This window comes from Nannospalax galili, unplaced genomic scaffold (assembly GCF_000622305.1).
Source record: "Nannospalax galili isolate Female #2095 unplaced genomic scaffold, S.galili_v1.0 scaffold1055, whole genome shotgun sequence".
NCBI lineage: Eukaryota > Metazoa > Chordata > Mammalia > Rodentia > Spalacidae > Nannospalax > Nannospalax galili.
Genome location: NW_008337140.1, coordinates 1,004,716 through 1,026,194, shown reverse-complemented (window position 1 = coordinate 1,026,194; position 21,479 = coordinate 1,004,716). Strand labels below are relative to the sequence as shown.

Sequence of the window (21,479 nt, the reverse complement as noted above, 5' to 3'; positions counted from 1 at the left end):
GGGCGGGGCTTCCGGTGGGGCTGTCGGGTGCTGTAGTCCGACCTTTGTGGGCCAAACTACAAGTCCCGTGGAGAATCGCGCCGAGACGCGCAGGCGCGGTGAGGCGGGGCCGTCAGTCCCGGAGGCTGAGGGGCCGCGGCTGGGTTGAATCCGCTTCTAGCGGGGTCGCGGAACAGGACTGCGAGGAGGTGAGGCGGCGTGGGGCAACTGGCACCATGTCGAGGCAGGCGAACCGTGGCACCGAGAGCAAGAAAATGGTAACTTGGAGCGCGTGACCCGGCGGGCGAGGCGGAATTGCAGCGCCTTGGGGAAGGGGCCTGGTGCTGGCGTTTGGCACAGGGTCCTGCTCTGATGGGGAGGTCGCCTGGCGGGTCATTCTAGATGTCTAGCTTGGGCAGGTTGGAGGACCCCTGAGGTGTCTCACCCCCGCCCCCATGCCCGGGTTTTCCTAAGTGGACCAACAAAAGCGACGGTAATCAGTAACAGTAACTACCACTTACAGGTCTCTTACTGTGTGCTTGGTACTTAGACCAAGTACTTTACGTACATTATTTCATTTGATTCACAAGGTAACCCTACTAGGTGGGTGGATAATAGGCCCTTTTACAGCCCAGGAAGGTTATGTGATACCCAAATTTACACCTAGAATGAGAGAATTTGAACTCATGTCTATCCAATGAGAGCGAATGCTTCAGACTACTGTGCTTATGATCCCTCACTGTTTGGGGCATTATGAGACTAGCTCAGATAGTGGTGTTGGCAGAAAGGAATTTTCCATCCAGTGGATTAAGGGATAGGCCAAAGTTACCAGTCTCACCACTCTAATGGTGGGAAGAAGTGGGGGTGAATTGGGGTGGTTCTCTTCCTGTCCTGGGAGTAGTGAGATAGCATATAAGCCCTCAAAGTTGGTCTTGGTCTGGAGAGTTAGGTGGATACCAGTTTTCTACAAGCTAAGAGAAGCCTAGTAGATGTTTCTTTGCTTTGGCATAGTCTAACTTTTTCAGGACTGTTCATGCCTTGTCTTTGTTTTGGAATTTAGAACTGTAGCTCAGTTGGTAGAGTATTTCCTAGCATGCACCAAACCCTGGGTTTAATTCCCAGCACCATATAAATCAGGCTTGGTGGCTCATGCCTGTAATTTTGGCATTGGGATGGTAGAGGAAGGGCCGTGCTCAGCGTATAGTGAGATGGAGGCCAGCCTGGGCTATGTGAGACCCTGTCTCAAAACTCACTCTCTCTCTCTCTCTCTCTCTCTCTCTCTCTCTCTCTCTCTCACACACACACACACACACACACACACACACACACACAAACTGAACATCAGGTTGGGGATTAGCTCACTGGCAGAGTGCATATACAGGAAGCTCTGAGTTCAGTTCTCTGTACCAAAAGACAACCCCAGTATCTGAGGTTGCATGCTAGACAGATCAGGAACTCTATGCTGATACTCTCTAAACAGGATGATTAAACTTCCTTCACACCTTTGTATCTTATACCAGGAACAGCCCCAGCCACCAAAAATGGGCTGCAGGGAAGCCCTGATATTCTAGAATAGCTCTTAACCTTTTCTCTCTCTCAGACCTTTTTTAAGAAACTGATGATAGCAAGTGATCATCTCTGCACAAATATTAAATAAACACATATATAGTGACTGAAACTGGGTTTGATCTCCAGCACTACAAAAACAAAACAAAAACCTGCAAATATATACATATATTTCTTTCCATTTTCCAGAGATTTGTGGGCCTCTTAAGATACTCTGTCAGGTTGAGAATTCTGTTTGGGGACTGGAGAGATGGCTCAGCAGTTTCTGCTATTGCAGAGGAGCTGGGTTCAGTTCCCAGCACCCACATGGTGGCTTACAGTTGTCTGTAACTACTGTTCCAGGAGATCTGACACCCTTTTCTGGCCCCTGCAGATACTGCACATACTGTACAAATGTAGTACATGAGCAAAATGCTCATAAAAATAAATAAATTTTCAAACGCATAAAAATAAATTTTAGCCGGGCGTGGTGGTGCATGCCTTTAATCCCAGCACTTGGGAGGCAGAGGCAGGTGGATCTTTCTGACTGTGCAGTGATTGGGTCCCCTCTCCCCATATCCCCACCAATACTTATTATCTTTTGTATTTTTCAAACATTTTATTTATTTTTATTTTATTGGTATGAGTGTTTTGCCTGCATATATATAAGTATACCCATGTGGGGTGGAGAGATGGCTCAGTAGTTAAGAACACTGTTCTTTCAGAAGACCCAGGTTTGAATCCCGGCACCCATGTGGCATTTTTATTTTATGTGTATGCATGTATTGCCTGCATGAATGTAAGTGCACCCATGTCATGCAGCGCCTGTAGAGGTCAAAAGAGGGTGTCAGAGCCCCTGGAACTGGAGTTAGAAACAGTTGTTGAGTTATGAACAGTTGTTAACCGCCATGTGGGTGCTGGGATTCAAACCCCGGTTCTCTGCAAGAGCAGCCAATATTCTTAACTGCTGAGCCTTCTCTCCAGCCCCAATAAATTTTAATTAAAAATTAATTTTGGGGCAGGGACTGAGGGTGTAGCTGAACAGTTATGTGCTTGTTGGCATGTTTTATATGCACAAGGCCCTGGGCTTGATCTCCAGCAAAACACACACACACACAGAGAGAGAGAGAGAGAGAGAGAGAGAGAGAGAGAGAGAGACAGAGAGAGAGACAGAGAGACAGAGAGAGACAGAGAGACAGAGAGAGACAGAGACAGAAAAGAAGAGAAGGGAAAAATCCCTGGAAGAAGTAACAATAGTTTAGAAGAGAGTGTTGTGCTAGAAAGCTGTGTCATGTAGAGGAAATGCACGCATACTGATTGGCATTCTCAACTGATTCTTAGTTTCCTTGTCTTTGAGGCGAGGACAGTGATGCCCACCTAAGATTAGGTGAGATAGGGATGGTATTTCTTTAGCTGATATGAGCAGAGATATTCCTTAATTTTGGTATCTTGCTCTCAATGTTGTATATATTTTTTTCTCTTAGAATCAGTATTGAACCCCCCCCCCCTTTTTTTTTCTTTCTGAGACAGGGTCTCCCTATAGCCCCAGCTGGCCTGGAACTTACATGTAGACCAGGTTGTCCTCAAACTCACAAAGATTTGCCTGCCTCTGCCTCCCAAGTGCTTAAAATTTTTTTTTAATTTTTATTTTATGTGTATGAGTGTATTGCTTGCATGTATTTAAATGTACCCATGTGCCCTCAGAGACCAGAAGAGGGAGTCAGATCCCCTGAAACTGTACTTACAGATGGTTGTTAGCTGCCATGTGGATGCTGGGAAGCAAACCTGAGTTCTCTGTAAGATCAGCCAGTTCTTTTAACTGCTGAGCCATCTCTGCAGCCCCAGTATTGAGATGTTTAATATTGTGTTGGCATGTACCTGCAGCCACCCCTTTCTGTGTTAACTTCCTGAAGTGAGGTAATTAGGGAGGCCAGCAGCTCCAGCCCTCAAAGCTTTGACAACTGCTGTCTCTGTTTGAACCTGCCTTCCCCTAGATCTCACCTAGCCGGCTGCTCATACATGCTCAGATCTTACAACCTCAGAGAAGCCTTCCCAGGCACCTGACTATTTATCTGTCCCTTCCTCTATGCTGATTTTTTTATAGCACGGTCTGTTTCATTTTAATATTTCATTATGAATTATATATTTACTTGTTTATTTTCAGTCTCTCCCTTGTCAGTGTAAACTCAAGGAGGGTGGGAGTTAGTTTTGTTTGTTCCCCTAGTCCTAGTGTCTAGAACAGTGCCTGGCACTAGACAGCCCACATATTGCTTGAATGATCAGAATGAGGGTCTGAATGCTTCTTCTTACTCATTTCCTACTGGTGCCAATGCAGGGCTTGGCGACATGATCCTCTGTGGCCACTCTGCGTGTAGGTATGTGTTTAAGCATTTACTGTGTAGCACAGGCCTGCTTCTAACTTCTAATTTTCCTGCCTCAATCTCCCCAGTGCTGAGGATACAGGCACGTGCCACCATACCTAGCTACTACCTACTTTTTTTCTTTCTGTTTTTACATAAATTTATTTATTTATTTAGGTCTTTTTGAGACAGAGTCTCCCTGTAGCCCCAGCTGGCCTGGAACTCATTTTGTAGACCAGGCTGACCTTGGATTCACAGAGATCTGCCTGCCTCTGACTCTTGAGTGCTGGGACTAAAGGTGTGTGCCACCAGGTGCAGCTTACATAGATTTATTTGTTTCGTGGGAGTGTGTGTGTCTTGTGTGCTGCAGCTCTAGTGTGACTTGTGTGGAGGTAACCAACTGTAGGAGTCAGTTCTCTCCCATTACCAATTTTGTTCTGGGTATCTAACTCAGGTCATCAGGCTTGACAGCAAACACCTTTACAGGCTGAGCCATCTGGTCTCAGTAGTTGGTTCTGACATCCCCCATTCCTCCCCGCCCCCTTTGGGGAGTCTTCTCCTTCAGTGGCTCTCTTTCCAGCCAGTCTAGCCTTGTGCAGGTAATTACTGTGTTTCCTGTAAGCCTTTTTTTTTTCTAAAAAAATAATATTATTTTTATTTTATGTGTATGAGTGTTATGCTTGCATGTAGGTAAGTGCACCCGTGTCGGGCAATGCCCGTGGAGGACAGAAGAGGCTGTTGGATCCCCTGGAACTGGAGTTATGGACAGTTGTTAGCTGCCATGTGGGTGCTGGGATTTGAACCTGGGTCTTCTGAAAGAACAGTCAGTGTTCTTAACAGCTGAGCCATGTCTCCAGCCCCTCATGTAAGCCTTTTAAGACCTGAATGATTAACATGCTCAGGTAATCAAGTCTCTGGTTTTAGTCTGCTAACAGAAACATTCCATCTATCCAGCACACTTTACCTCAGCCCCAATGTACAAAGTTCTTTTAGGGGCTGTGGAAGATTCAGGAATGAAGTCCTAGCTCCTGACCTTAATAAGCATGTACTCTGTGTGAGACAAAAATGTACCCAAACGGTATTGTACTGACTGGCTTGGCACTCAATCCTGATTATATTGCTTATTTGCTATGTGACCTTGGATATTTGCCTCACCCTACTCCCTTCCTCCCTTCCTTCCTGGTGCTGGGGATCAAACTCAGGGCCTAGATACATGCTAGGCAATGCCCTGCCATGAGCTACATCCTCAGCTTCGCAAATTTCTTGATGGTTTTGAGCACCAGTTTCATCATCCATCATCTTTCTTCTTAAATATTTTTTTATTTTAATTTTTTTTTTTTTTTTGGTCTTTTTGAGACAGGGTTTCCCTGTAGCCCCAGCTGTCCTGGAACTCACTATGTAGACTAGGCTGGCTTTGAACTCACAGAGATCCGCTTGCCTCTACCTCCCAACTACTGGGATCAAAGGTGTGTGCCACTACGCCTGGCTCATCTTCCTTTTTTTTTTTTTTTTTTTTTTTTAATAAAGAATGTAGTAATAGTACACATATTAATATTATAGGGCTGTTCTGAGGATTATTTGAAAACGCATGCAAAGCTAGCAATATGACAGTGGCCTAGAACACAGGTGGCACTGTCAGCTGGCCTTATTGGTGGGGTTCCTAGTCTTCATGTACATTCAGGTCTTCACACGAGTATCCCTTAGTGAGGCCTTCCCTGACTGCCCTATTTTACATTAGCACTCCAAGTACGCATACATGCATGAACAGAAATGCCCTCAGTTTCCTTTAGTTCTTTTTCTCCAGAGCACTTTCGCCATGTGGAAAACCATGTGTATTTTATTTATTTGACTGTATTATCTGTCTCTGTCCTATTTGATAGTCTCTAGTACACAGTAAATGTTGAGTGAATGATTTTTATTTTGCTTTATCATAGCCCCACTTCTATTTAAAAACTAGAAGACCTTTGAATTAGAGGTTTGTGCTGCCTATTGTCCTAAATAACCTGGTTCATGGACAGACTGCATGCTAATCTCCAGATTCCAAGTGTATTGACTGGCCAGGAGCAGATCTGTCTAGGACCCTAACTTTTTCACTGGTGAACTGGGGGAGCTGCATATGTAAGAGACTTGATGATGTTGTGATTTGCATGTTACTTGGCACATGGTGGGCAGAGGTTCTTGGAGTCTCTATCCAAGGGCTCATTAATAATGGAAGGAAAACTCTCCTGATTTAATGCAGTGGTGCCAACTCTCCGGACTGGTAACTGCTGGATTGTCTCCATCCATTCATGCCCAAGCCATTCTTGTGCCAAGCCCTTGACTTTACTAAAAACTCATTCGCCTCTGTAATAGCTTCTCTGCAATTGCCATGCTTGGTAAAAGGTCTCTTGGAGATGCCCTGAGCTGACTGTTTTAGTTGACTTCAAAGAGCTTTCTGATAAAGAAATTGATTTTTTTTTGAGGGAGGATGTTATTAATATTGCAATTGTGGGAAAGAGGATAGACTGAACATTGACTAGGAAACATTTGGTTTTGTCCCCCCAAATTACTTTCACCAGTAATTAGCTGTTTAACCTTAGCAGATTATTTAATCTCCATAGTCTTTGTCGTCTAATGAGGACCTTTCTGCTTTGCTGAGGGTTTTTTTTGTTTGTTTGTTTGTTTGTTTTGTTTTTTTTGTTTTTTTTTTTTTGTCTTTTTGAAGCAGGGTCTCCCTGTAGCCCCAGCTGTCCTGGAACTCACTATGTAGACCAGGCTGGCCTTGAACTCACAGAGATCCGCCTGCCTCTGCCTCCCAAGTGCTGGGACTGCAGGCATGCGCCACCACACCCGGCTCCTGCTTTGCTGAGTTTTATGGGATGCAAAATGAGATGACAAAAGTAGAATTTTTTAGAAGTATTTATTTTTTGTGTATGAGTGTATTGCCTACATGTATGTAAGTGCACCCATGTCGTGTAATGCTCATGGAGATCAGAAGAGGGCATCCCCCAGAACTAGAGTTATAGACGGTTGTTAGCTGCCATGTGAGAACTAGGAACTAGGTGCTAGGTGCTAGGAGTTGAACCCGGGTCCTCTGCAAGAGCAGTGAGTGCTCTTAACCACTGAACCATTTCAGTAGCCCCAAGAAAGTTGTATCTAAGGAGAAAGTATTAGAGTTATTCTTGCAGTGACCCCAACACCCAGTATGTGATGTGAGGAGCACTGAATTGTAAGATCCTGGGCTTTTAATGCATCTTGGACTTTCTTTCCCAGAAGACTTGAAGTCACAGAGTGCTCTCCTCCAGGTTTGACAAGCCTCCATTCAGAAGGGAATGGTTGGTGGAATTTTTTTTCTTTCCATCCCCATTTCTAAAGGAAAGGAATCCATTGAATCCATTGGTCTAAATGTGCTGCTGTTAACGTATTTCTTTTTTGTTTTTTTTTTTGTTTTTTTGTTTTTTTGTTTTTTTGGATCTCACTATGTAGACCAGGCTGACCTTGAACTCATAGAGATCCACCTGCCTCTGCCTCCTGGGATTAAAGGCATGGGCCGCCAGGCCCAGCATCTGTTAACATGTTTTTCAGGGCTAGGGATGTAGCTCAGTAGCAGAGCACTTGCCTGGCATATACAAAGCCCTGGGTTCAATCCCCATCCCCACAAAAACACCAACATGGTTCTCACTTTAACTCTGATAATGTCTTGTCCACTGCCTGCAGTCCTGTGTTTGCCATTCTCCCAAACTGCTCTCATTTCTTGGTAGGTAGCGAACAGGATTCTTTGTGTATGTGTGTGTGTGTGGTCCTAGAGATCAAAACTGAAGGCCTTGTGCATGCTAGGCAAGCACTGTGCCACTGAACTCTGCATCATCAGCCCAGTCTGAACTTAAAGTCAAGCTAGGTAGACCTCACTAGCCACACTGAAATCATATGTGTTTTGTTTTTTTTTAATTAAAAAAATATTATTATTATGTTATGTGTATGCATGTATTGCCTGCATGTAAGTAAGTGCACCCATGTCGTGCAATGCCTGAGGAGGTCAGAAGAGGCTGTCGGACCCCCTGGAACTGGAGTTACGGACAGTTGTTAGCTGCCATGTGGGTTCTGGGATTCGAACCCGGGTCTTCTGCAAGAACAACCAGTGTTCTTAACCATTGAGCCGTCTCTCCAGCCCCGTGTTTTTCTTTTAAAGAAAAGTTTTTGGCGTGGTGGTGAACGACTTTAATCCCAGCAGAGGGGAGGCAGAGGCAGGCGGATCTCTGTAAGTTCAAGGCCAGCCTGGTCTCCATAGTGAATCCAGGACAGCTAGGGCTATAGGGAGACCCTGTCTCAAAAAGACCAAAAAAAAAAAAAAAAAAAGAAAGAAAAGAAAAGTTTTTACGTGTATTTATTTAATGTGTGCATGAGAGTACCATGGCATGTATGGGTTGGTCAGAGGACTGCTTGCAGGATTCAGTTCTCTCCTTCCAAGTAGATCCTGGGGATCAAACTCAGGTCATCATGCTTATCAGCAAGTGTCTTTACCCACTAAACCATCAAAGGTTTATTTTTATTATTTTAAATTATGTGTCTGTGTGTCTCTGTGCGTGTGGGTACATGCACATCAGTGTAGATGCCTGTGAAAGCCTGAGATGGTGACTCTTTGGAATTGCAGGCAGTTGTGAACTGTCTGAGGTGAGTTCTGGGAGCTGAATTTGGGTCCTCTGCAAGAAGAGTACATGCTTTTAACAGTTAAGCCATCTCTCCAGCACCTTGTCCTGCCAAGCAGGAACCTTGTGATCCTCCTGCCTCTATCTCTTCAGCATATCCTACTAGATCGAGCCACCACAACTGGCCTAAGCAGGATTCTTTTCTGTATAAACTTTTTATTCAATTTTTGTGTATTTCATACATAAAATCATGTTTATATCCCTTTTCCCCTTCCCCTTTGGCACCTCCCATAGCCTCCCATGGGAGTTCATACATTCTGTCATTTGTATTAAGGCCTGTCATGTAAAGTTAGTGTCCCAAGATGTCCCTTAGTGCAAGTTCATCCACTGGGGTTTAGTCACCTATCTGGTCTCTCCCTTCAAGAAGATCAGCTCTTCCTCACCCAGCAGTAAGCAGCTGCCAAAAATTCTTCAACTAAGATTGGGCTTAGTGTTCACTTCCACAGTTCTGTGCTGGGTTTTGTCTGCCTAAGTTTGCACGGGTCTTGTGCATGCTGACACCATTGCTGTAGGTTTGTATGAGAAGGGTGGTCCCAGGCACCTGTAGGACTGTTTCTGTATGGTCATGCACCTCCTCCCTGGCACTTACAATGTTTTGCCCCCTCTTCCAAGTTGGTCCTTGAGCCCTGGGTAGGTAGACCTCAATATAGGAGTCTTGTCCAAAGACCCACACTCTGCTGACTCTTATTCGCTACATTTTGGCCATTTGTGTCCTTTTGTGTTTCTTACCCCCTGTTGCATGAGGGAGCTTCATTGAGGAGACTTGAAAGATGCACTAGTGTTCTCTTCATCCCTTGTTCTATGTTCTGTGTAGAGGTTGCATCCTAAATGTGCCACTTAGGCTTGGGCAATTGACAGAGAATCCTCTGTGTGACCAGTGGTGTAACTTTGTAATAATCTGCCTGTTGAAAACAAGTTATTTGATGGGTGGTGACTGGGATACTTGTCTGTAAATTTAAGGATCCATATTTTGCACACAGTAAGAAATTACATTTGTCTAGGGATATGAGAGCCTTGGGGTTTTCTCTAAGATCTATGACCTCTCCAGATATGTGTATTTGGCTAGGTTTATAGTACCAGACATGAGTTTCCTCCCATTGAGGATTGGCTTTAAGTCCAATTAGGCAGCTGTGGATTACCCCCAAGATAAAAGTGCCACTACTGCACCAATGTTGTTTGCTGTGCTGGTCATTGATGTGGATTTTAGGCCTTGAAACAGGTTGGGCCATTGGTTGATATTCTCCCTTACCAGTTTGCGTAGTACTCTCCAAAGCTATGAGAGCTAGCCTTCAGGGGAAGGGGCTTCCAGGTCAGTTCCCGCTCCATTGCTCCAGATCCTATGTCCAAAGTATGATCTGTCTTCAGCAATAGGGTCTTATCAAGTTTTGGGAGGCAATCAAGGGCTGTGGCAATAGCCTGTGTAATTTTGGGAGTCTCTTGGACTACCCTGGCCAACAACTCAAAGGAAGGTTTCCCTTGTCTGGCAGTGTTTCTCTAAGTAGGATTCTTTATCTGAAACGATTTCTGTGATTTTAACTGAGGTTGTAATAGAAACCATTTTAGGTCAGTCTTGTGTGCCAAGTATATACAAAATTGCATTCTAGATCAATGAGATGGCTCAGTGGGTAAAGGTAGAAGGAAAGAACTTACTCCTGCAAGTTGTCCTCTGACTTCCACAAGTGTGCACACAAATGTAATAAAAATTTTTAATCTTTTTATTTTTTACCCACTTTTCTAGAAACATTTTAGTTGTGTGTCAAAAGGACCATCCCCCCCGCCCCCATTTTGGTGAGCCTTGGGAGTACAGCTTAACTCTGCATCACTCTAAGGTGTGTGGAAGCCAGTGTTCACATCTGCCAACATGCAGAGGCTGGTTTAGAAATCTCTATCTTGGGTCTGCCTTTCACAAATTCTAGTGAATCTCCCACAGAAGATTCATATGACCTAAGCATAGGCTTGGCAGCTATGGTAGAGACTGGGTTGGCAAAAGCCTCCTTTGGTGTGTTAGAATAATGACTGCCCAGTGCATAAGAAACCTTTACAGCCAGTTTGCAGTGAGTGTGGTTGTAAACCTGTCGTGCTGACTTTAGAGTGCCACATTATCCAGCCAGTCCAGGGCTGGTCTCCAGCACAGGGAGCTACATGGCCTTTCCTTGAATCCCAACGGTTGCGGCAAGGCTGATCCAAACTCATTGAACCTTTCCTTTTGTGCTGCTTGGTCCTGATTGCCTTTTGAATCTCTTGTAGAGCTCTGAACTCTTCACCCTGACCTACGGAGCGCTTGTCACCCAGCTGTGTAAGGACTATGAAAATGATGAAGATGTAAATAAACAACTGGACAAAATGTAAGTGCGTACCCTTGCAGGCAGAAGGAACGTGCTCCCCAGCACTCTGAGTCTCTGTCGACTTGTGAAGCCTTGAATAAGTTGTCTGTCTGTCTGTCTGTCTGTCTCTTCCTTTCTCTCTTTTCCCCTCGCCCCTCCCCACTCCCTCTTTATCCCTTCTCTTTCTTCTTTCCCCCTCTCTCTGTCTGAAACAGGACTGCTTATGTTACCCTGGCTTGCCTTAACTCCCAAAGATCTCCCTCTCCCCCTCTTCAGTGTGAATGCTGGGATTACAGGCTTGTACTACCATGCCCAGTGGATCTTCTGTCTTTTTTTTGGTCTTTTGAGACAGGGTCTCCCTGTAGTCCCAGCTGCCCTGGAACTCACTGTGTAGACCAGGCTAGCCTTCAACACACAGAGATCTGCCTGTCTCTGCCTCCTAGGTCCTGGGCTTAAAGGCATGCACAATCACATCCAGCTGTATTAGGTATCTTGTTGTACATGTTATCTTTTTTTTGTCTTTTTGAGACAGGGTCTCCCTGTAGCCCCAGCTGCCCTGGAACTCACTATGTAGATCAGCTGGCCTTGAACTCACAGAGATCCACCTGCCTCTGCCTCCTGAATGCTGGGATTAAAGGTGTGCCCAGCCAGCACACTGAACTTGTTTATGGGGATGTTTTAATTTTTTCCTTTCCGACACTAGCCTTATGTTCAGATATAACACATTTGACCACTTAATGGACTGTTCTCTAATTTCTTTCCCAGGGGCTATAACATTGGAGTCCGACTGATTGAAGATTTTTTGGCACGCTCAAATGTTGGAAGATGTCATGATTTTCGGGAAACTGCAGATGTCATTGCTAAGGTTGTTGCCTGGGCCACTTGGCCCTGCTGTAGGTTTGCCTTTGAGAGGCACTGCCTATTCTCTTTCTGTCTCCCTTAATCTTCCAAAAGACTGATTAGGCAGCTGTTTGGGCCAAAGAAACCTTTCTGGTAGTTTGGGAATAATATGTTGTAAAAGGAGTGGTTGGGGTCATCCTTATGCATTAAAGCCCCTTTGTAGCTGAGTGTGTTGACACAAGCCTGAAGTCTCAGCACTTGGGCTGCTGGCGTAGAATCAGAGAAAATTTGAGGCCAACCTGGTCTCTATAGTGAGTTCCAGGCCAGGGCTACATAGTGAGATCTTATCTCAAACAAAGTCAGTCAGTCAGTCAGTTTCACTGAAATTAAAATTCCATTTCCTCCACTGGGAAGATGTAAGAATAATGCATGGATTTAAGAGTAGACATTTTAGGGGCTGGAGAGATGGCTTAGCAGTTAAGAGCACTGCCTGCTTTTGCAGAGGATCCAAGTTCAGTCCTCAGTACTCACATGGTGGCTAACAACTGTCCATAACTCCAGTTCTGGGGGCTCTGCAGGCATTACCTGTATGGTGCACTTACATCCATGCAGGCAAAATGCTCATATTCAAAAAATAAAAATTAAAAATAATTTTAGAAAGGGTACACATTTTAGCTGGATGTGGTAGTGCACATCTTTAAACCCAGCACTTGAAAGTAGAGGCAATAAGTTCAAGGCCAGCCTGGTCTACGTAGCAAACTCCAGGCCAGTCAGGGCGATACAGTAAGAGCTTGTCTCAAAAAAAAAAAAAAAAACCCCAAAACATAGCCAGGTGTAGTGATGCATGCCTGTAGTCCAACACTTGGGAGGCAGAGGCAGGTGGATCTCTGTGAGTTCCAGGCCAGCTGGGGCTCCAGGAAGCCCTGCTTAAAAAAGACCCCCAAAAAACTAAAACCAAAACCAAAATGGGCTGGAGAGATGTCTCAGCAGTTAAGAGCACTGACTGTTCTTATAGATGACCCAGGTTTAATTCCCAGCACCCACATGGTGGCTAACAACCACCTGTAACTCCAGTTCTAGGGAGCTGATGCCCTCTTCTGACCTCTGCAGGCACTGCACGACACAGGTGCACCTACCTTACCTATATATAGGCATAATACTCATACACATAAAATAAAAATAAGCCGGGCTTGGTAGTGCATGCCTTTGATCCCAGTACTTGGGAGGCAGAGGCAGGCGGATCTCTGTGAGTTCAAAGCCAGCCTGGTCTGCATAGTGAGTTTCAGGACAGCTGGGCTATAGGGAGACCCTGTCTCAAAAAGACAAAAAAAAAAAAAAAAAAATTAAACAAAAAAAAAAAAATATTTTTTTAAAAAAAAAGCTGGGAATGGGGGTACATGCCTTTAATCCCAGCACTCAGGAGGCAGAAGCAGGTGGATCTCTGTGAGTCCAAGGCCAGCCTGGTCTACATAACGAGTTCCAGGCCAGCTGGGGATCCAGGGGAGACCCTGTCTCAAAAAGACCAAAAAACCCCCCCAAAACCCAAAAAACAAAAAAACAAAACACAAAATGGGGCCTGAAGAGATGACTCAGCAGTTAAGAGCCATCAGCTCAGCACTTAAAAAGGACCTGGTTTTGGTTCCCAGCACCCACATCAGGCTATTCACAACTGCTTGTAATTCCAGTTTCAGGGGATCTGACATCTCTGGCCTCTGTGAGCACCTGCACTCACGTGTATATACCATGTACATACCCACACACAAACATACACACATAATTACAATATAATTATAAAATGATAATGATAAAATTTCAATAAACCTTAAATAAAAGAGAGCTAGCTCACAGGGTAAAAGAACAACAGACATGAGCATGCAGATAAACACACTTACGTAATACATAGCATTGTGCATGTGTTTACTAGTGTTGACATTTGTGCTGTATATTAGTGTTAATAAGTGGTGTGACACCTATAGCTCTGATATTAGTTACCTAAAAGATTGTTCTTTCAGTTGTAAGCATGCTAGCCATGCCCAAATCCTAAAAAGGTTGAGAGTGGAGAGAACTTTGTTGGGATTTGGAATGGCATCTTGAGGGTAATTCTACCCAGTGACCTGTATTCACTTTCAAGAAGATGGGTTCAGATACCACAGCCCAAGGGCAGAGACAAGGGTTACAGCCTCTATTTAGATTCCAGGTCACGGCAACTGCCTTTCCATTGAGAAATATAGGCATATAGAGTTAGGGTAATTGTATAATACCTTGAAAGAGAGGCATATGGAATCCTGCATAGGTACTCCCCTTTCCCCCTGAATCTCTGAAGCTTTTGGAGGCTACAGTTTTATCCTGAGCAACTTCTTTTTCCTGTCACCTTCCCAATTCTACAGTCCCCATCAACCTTTCCCATAGTGCTGCTGTGTGTTCCCTGACAGGTGGCATTCAAGATGTACTTGGGCATTACTCCAAGCATCACAAATTGGAGCCCAGCTGGTGATGAGTTCTCCCTCATCTTGGAAAACAACCCCTTGGTGGACTTTGTGGAGCTTCCTGACAACCACTCATCCCTTATTTATTCCAATCTCTTGTGTGGGGTGTTACGGGGAGCCTTGGAGATGGTGAGTACAGCTCTTTACCCTCTGGAGCATCTGAACCCTGTAGGGCTTTAGTTAATGCTTAACTTAATAAAGAAGTGAAAAGGGGTTTTGGCTTACTTACCTGTCTGAGATGATAGTGCTGCTGAGATAGGAGCCAAGTCAGATGTCTCCACCCAGTGAAAGCTGAGGAGTACTGCTCTCAGCAGTAGAGAGCAACCTGTTCCCGGATCCGTTTACTTGATGACAGCTTGGAACTCACTATGTAGACCAGGTTGGCTCTGAACTTGCCTTCAGCCTTTGCCACTCAAGTGCTAAGATTACAGGTGTGGGATGCCATGTTCCCAGCTTGAGGCCACTGTCTTCTGCATTAGAACTTTGGAGCTGGTAGTCCTGTCCCTATGGGAATCCAGTTCCTTTTTTAAAATTTTTTTTGGTAGTTTCATACAGTCACATAATTTTTATAGTGAATATATAGTGAATTTTAGTCATTTTCACATCCCCCCCGTCCCCCCGTCCTTCCGTTTTGACTGTTATGGCTGTCTGATCTAGCCCCCACCCTGGGTGGTTCCCAGAGGCTGTGCTTAGACATCTACCCTTTCTGTTTCCCAGGTCCAGATGGCTGTGGAGGCCAAATTTGTCCAGGACACTCTGAAAGGAGATGGAGTGACAGAAATCCGGATGAGGTTCATTAGGCGGATTGAAGACAATCTCCCAGCTGGAGAAGAATGACCATCCCAGGACTGTTGGGTAGCCAGGAGGGGCTCCTGCTGGAACGAGTGCCCCAGCTCTGGAACTCAGTGACTCTTCACACCGATGTTATATATTCTTCTAACCTTATTTCCATTCTCCATGCTAATAAAGAGCAGACTGTAGAGTCCATTTACCCTACAAGTGTGCACTTCAGATGGGAAATTCTTTCCTCCCTTTCCCTTCAGAGGGGCTGGATGTACTTGCCCTTGGTTGGACTAAAAGAGCTCAAACTATTTTACATTCCTGTGAATTTTCCAAAACAAAATCCACTTTGACCCCATTAAGAGACAAGCCTGGCACATCTATTCCTGAGCCTTCATAAAGCCATTGGCAAATGGCTATAGGGAGTCTAGGGTTGTGGAGGGGAGGAGGGGGTTGGGAAGGGGTGGGTAGGAATTGCCGGCTGAAGTGTGACACACTGGAGTGCTTGCCAGGACACGGGAGCTGGTCGTGCCAGAAACACTGACTTCTGGGAAGCCACTCAGGTCTCATTCCTCCCTGGGATGTCCTGGGCAATGTCTCCTCTTTTTACAAAAGGTCCATCCTTTTTTCTTACAGATTCTTCAATAAAGACACATTCTTGGTGAAATCCCAATCATGTCATGTTTTCTTTCTGCTCAGCATGGATGGCAAGTTTGACTGGCAAAGACTGGAAGCCCTGGTGCTGGGGCTTAACTGAGCACACATGGCAGATGCTGTATTCAACTCTGTAGGTGGTATGAGTTTTGCCTACATGTACATAAGTGTACCTGTGTTATGCGGTGCCTGCAGAGGCCAGAAGAGGACGTTGAATCCCCTGGAACCAAACCCAGGTCCTTTGCAAGAGAAGCCAGTGCTCATAACAGCTGAGCCACTTCTCCAGCCCCTGAGCCCGTGTTCTTGATTGGGATATTCTGAAGCCTGGTTAGTACTTAGAGAAGGGAGCAGGCCTGCCGTTCCCTCTCCCAGCCTGTGGCTTGGAATAGCTTTTCTTTTGGTGCTGTGTGTCAGTATGTGGCTGCACTCGACACAGCCCCCGCCCTGGAGGTCCCAGGTTGTGCGTGGCAATGGCTTTGCCTCTGTGTTGGGCTTATCTCAGGGAGGCTTCTGTCGTTTGCAGGGTCTAGTCTTGGGAGAACTGATTCTCTAGAATGGACTGCCCACCTCCCTTGATGCACTTGACTGCACACATGGTCCTGGCATCTAGGCCTTGATGTTGGACCTTTCCCATTCCCAGGCACCAAGAGGTTGTCCATCATTTCTCTATTACTCTCCTACAGCCCCAGCGCACCTTCACCTGTGCCCTACAGAAAATGGAAAGCTCCAAATTGAGCTGTTGAAGATAAAAAATCAGTCTGGGAAGTTAAAAAAATTTTTTTTAAAGTACTTTAATACTAAACTGATGAATCTCTCAAACTAAAGTATTTTAGAATGTAAATTCGCAATTCTATATGTCTAGTGTAGTTTTCGAGTATTACGTACCGACAAAGCTGTACTACCAAGCTTCAACAATAATGTGAAACTTCTCACTGTGGCTGTAATGTGAGTGAGACGTTCATTCTCCTTTCAAATCTCCAACCTGTACAAAGTTTTTCAGTGTAATCATGTTATTTTAAAAATATATACTTTATTTTTTATATTATTTTTATTTTATGTATATGAGTGTATTGCTACATGTACGTAAGTACTCCTGTGTTGTGCAATGCCCGAGGAGCTCAGAAGACAGCATTGAAATCCCTGGAACTGGAGTTAACAGATGGTTGTTAGTTGCCATTTGAGGGCTGGGAAGTGAACCTGGGTCCTCTGCAAAAGCATTCAGTGCTCTTAACTGCTGAGCCATCTCTCCAGCCCATGTTACTATTATTATTGTTATTATTGGTCTTTTTGAGACAGGTTCTCCCTGTAGCCTCAGCTGTCCTGGAACTCACTATGTAGACCAGGCTGGCCTTGAACTCACAGACATCCGCCTGCCTCTGCCTCCCAAGTGCTGGGATTAAAGGTGTGCGCCACCACACCTGGCTATTACTATTTTTTAAAGCAATGCTAATTAAAAAATAAAAACCTTATTTGAGACGTTTAAGTTACTCAAGCTGGCTTTGCACTTGCTTGGAAGCTTGCACAGGCATTGAACTTGTGATCCTCCTGCTTCAATCTCCTGAGTAGCTGGATATAGGCCTGCCTCACCAGGCCTACTATTTATTTTGTGTGTGTGTGTGCACATGTAAGTGTGTATTGTGTATATGTGCATGTTATGGCCCAAGTGTGGAGCAGGACAAATGGAGAGTCAGTCTCTCCTACCATGAGAGTCCCAGGCATCAAACTCAGGTTGTCAGACATGACATCAGTTATCTAGCCTCTGAGCCATCTTACCAGCCCCACATAGCTTAAAATTTATTTATTTAAATTTTGTATGTATGAATGTTTTGCCTGTATCTGTGTAAGTGTACCACAGGCATGCAATGCCTGAGGAAGCCAGAAGAAGGTATCAAGTCCCCTGAAACTGGAGTTATGGGTAGTTGTTAGCTGCTATGTGGGTGCTGGGAACCTAACTCAGGTCCTCTGCAAGAGCATCCAGTGCTCTTAACCACTGAGCCATCTCTCCAGCCACCCCTCCACCTCCCGCCCCCCACCCCCTGGTAGATTTTAAGGGAGGAAGAAGAGGTTATTTCAGGCCATATTGGTAGCACAGCCCTTTGGGACAGCCTAGGGCCTTCAATTTGGTCAGGTTGTTGGGAAACTGGGCTATAGAACTTTCCTAAGTTGACTGACAGACCTGAGAAGAGGACCCAATTACAAGTGTGTTGTGCTGGAAGTGTGCCTTGTTTGTAGGAGGATAGAACCTGGGTTCTGAGGCCCCAGTAGGGAGGCTGTTTGCACGAGACTTGTCTCAGCTGGGTTAGGCCAGTGAGGAGGAATGTCACCTTTATATTCCCAAGTAGAGGGAGACTTATCCTAGGATCCTATCCTTTTTGGAGCCTCTCCCTCTCTTTTCAGATATAATCTGGGGCTTCATGGCAGGCCTTTGTTTTAGTAAATTGGATTGCTAGAATTCAGCATAAGGCTGGGTGAGTCACACAAGCTTTGAATGGATGAATGAAAGAAATGGACTGAATGTTGGAACTGAGCTAGGGACTTTATGCAGTGTTGGAACTTTATGCAGTGTGTGGACGTTCTTGAAAGGGGAACCTCTCTCTCCTCCACCTACTTTCTAGCTGCCATTTTTATGACATGAGGTTTTGGATATCTCCTTTCTCAGAAATAACTTGAACAACATTTTGGGGTTGGTAAGCTGTGGAAACAAGGCCTCCTTAGTAGTTTCTCCCATCTATAGCCCCACAATTGTGTGATGTGCATTCCAGGGGTGCTAAAGGAAGAAAAGGGGCTGCCCTACCGATCTGACTTCCTGCACCCCCATACTCTGTGCTCACCCCTGTAGTTAATGGGGTGTACCGCTCAGCCAATCACCACCCTCCCTGAGGGGACTGTACATTTTCTTCCAGCAAGATGAGGCAGTATTGTAGGGTTCACATGAGAAATTCTGACTAGCCTGGAGGGGTTCCCAGAGCCTAGCTTGAGGCTGAGTTCTGGGGCTAAAGAAATCCATGCTGATGGCCTTTGGGCCCAGGGCTCTCTGGGCAGTGCTGGAAAAGGCTTACTCTGCAGCATTTAGCCACCAGGGGTCTCCAGATCACTACCTTAGGAAGTGACTGTTGGACTCTTGGTTTTCAGAATGTGCTAGATGATGCACCTGATGGAGCAAATCTTAGAGGCTAGCCAGAGCCAGGAAGTAGCCCTCTCCTCTAGTTACCCCACGAGACTTGAAAGCAAAGCTTACATGGCCACTGGGCTTAGCACCTGCCTGTCAAGGCATTGGATGAAGAAGCCATTGGCCAAGGATGTCTTCCAGTACACAGTCCAAACCAGGCTGGCCTCCTGAGTCGTACAAGCTAGCTCAGAGCCCTTTCCTAACCAGCCCCCCTTACTTCCTGAGTAGAGTCCAGGGCCCCAGCCCCATGCCCTAATGTAACAGTCTCCTTCCTGACCCAGACCCCCAGCATCAGTGGTTTTCATATACAAGCTGGACCTTCTCCTGGGAGGTTGGCCTCCCCTGCGTTAGTGTTGGGCATCCAGGTCCAAGAAGTGGTCGCAGCTGGGGCCTTAGGAGTTGAAATCGCATTAAGTAAAATTAAAATAGTCTCCTAACAAGTAGTTCATTGTGGCTGGTGGGAGGTGGGGGTGTAGGGAAAGCATCCTGTGTCTTAAGTGCTACCATGTGCCGTTCCTTGGAAGTCAACACTAGTGGGAGGGGAGGGTGGCAGCAGGCACGGAGACACGGAGACATGCTGTTACCGCTGTTATGGCTCCTGAGTCTTTGATGTAGGGCCAGGCCTGACCCCAGGGCAGTTGCTGGCCACTGCTAGGGGACTGGTGGGATACAGCACATTCCTGGGGGCAATTTACACTCTGGCAGGAGGAGAGGAAAGTTTCTACTGTGGGGAAGGGAGGGGGGATGCTGCAGCAGAGGGGTGGAGGTGTTGTAAGGAGCCTTGGAGGGAGCCAAGACACCGGGCAGAGCCCTCTTGCTTGTACCTGGCTCTCTTACCCAGCTTGGGTGGAGGCCTCCTCCAGGAAGCCTCTGATGGAACTTGAAGAGCCCCCTTACCACACAGCCTAGCCGAGATTAGCTCAGGGGATGCAGGGAAGCAGCTGATTTTTCCTGCTGGCTCTGGCTAGGACTATCAGCCATGAGGGCATTTCCAACTGAGCTAGGCCAGAGGAGGACTGGGAGGACAGTGCGCAGGGGCAGAAGAGCACATGTGAGTTTGGACACATGTGATCCATAGCAATAGCTAATGTTTATGGCAAAGTGGCTGCATGTCAGTGCTGGATAAGCAGTTCCCAGTGAGCATTACTACAGTCTAATGTTCCACATTGCAAATGAGGATACTGAGGGACACAGCCAGTGTATCAGAGAGTCAGGATTTGAACTCAGCTCATCAGGACTTGAACACTTAGCTCTGTTCAGTACATGTTGCATATGTTTTTGTGTTTCACAATGTGTGTTGCTTTATACTTTTTGTGGAGCTTGTCTGTGTGTGAATCTTCTTTTTTTGAGCCAGGGTCTCATGTCGTCCAGGATGGCCTCAAACTCACAACATACGTTGCTGAGGATGACTTTGAACTCTTGATCCTCCTACGCCATCTCCCAAGCACTGGGATTATAAGCATGTGCCACCACACTCAGTTTGAATGTTTTTATTTAATAAAAATGTAGTCTTGTGTCTGCAAGATGGCTCAGCAAGAAAAGGAACTTGCCGCCAAATCTGACAACCTAGGTTCAACCCCAGAACCCACATGGTGGAAGGAGAGAACCTATTCCTGCAAGCTGTCCTCTGACCTCCAATGTGCACTGTGATACACAATAAGTATAATAAAAATAAAGAACAGAGACTAAAGAGGTGGCTCAGTGGTTAAGCACACTTTTGGAGGAACCAGGTTCAGTTCCAAGCAACACCCATGTCAGGAGCCTGACAACAATTTGTAACTCCAGCTACAGGGGATCTGATATCCCTTTCTGGCCTCTGTGGGCACTGCATGCATGTGATACACATATATACACTCACCACACACACATACATATAAAGTAACGGGCTGGAGAGATGGCTCAGCAGTTAAGGGCACTGTCTGCTCTTACAAAGGACCTGGGCTCAGTTCCCAGCACCCATATGGCAGCTAACAACCATCCCAATTCTAGTTCCAGGGGATCTGGCGCCCTCTTCTGACCTTCACAGGCACTGAACAACATGGGTGCACTTACATACATGCAGGTAATACATTCATACACATAAAATAAAAATAACATTTTTTAATCTTTAAAAAAAATAGAAAAATGAGAACTTGACAATGGTGACAGGTGTCTTGGGCCCTGTCTATAATCCCAGGATTTGGGATATGGAGGCAGGGGGATCATGGGTTCAAGGTCATTTCTGCCTACCTAGTGAGTTTGAGGCCAGCCTGGGCTATATGAGACTCTATTTCAGACAAACAAACCTCGAAAACAAAAAAGTAGACCTGTGCTAGGGGCTGGGAATGTGTAGATGACATTGATCCCTTCCCATCTTCTGGAAACTTCTGCCCCTGGAGAAATAGCTGAAAGCCAGTCTGGATGGAACAAAAGAATATATACAGAGTTCTTGGCATATGCTGAATATAATTAACATGGCTGTTACAGGAGAGCTGTCTTACAAAGTCACTCTAGGGATGTGTCAGTGGGTTGAGGGAAGGGAAGTCTTGTGAGGTTGGCATATTTATGTAGCCCATCCTTGTATCCTCAAGCATCTAGGCACAACTTCTCAGCACAAAGTATGTGCTCCATTCATTGACTGGGTGTTGGCTGAATGTATGTGGTAGAAAGGGGCTTAT

The 21,479-nt window shown here is 45.6% G+C and overlaps 1 protein-coding gene across 1 annotated transcript; it reads left to right on the top strand.

The window, feature by feature from the left end:
• Positions 1-84: 84 nt before the first annotated feature.
• Trappc3 (trafficking protein particle complex 3) lies at positions 85-15,672 on the top strand. Its single transcript, XM_008832128.2, has 5 exons — positions 85-257; positions 10,817-10,914; positions 11,659-11,758; positions 14,166-14,348; positions 14,937-15,672. The coding sequence occupies exons 1-5, from the start codon at positions 216-218 to the stop codon at positions 15,054-15,056; spliced, it is 543 nt and encodes a 180-aa protein (XP_008830350.1). The 5' UTR covers positions 85-215; the 3' UTR covers positions 15,057-15,672.
• Positions 15,673-21,479: the final 5,807 nt, after the last annotated feature.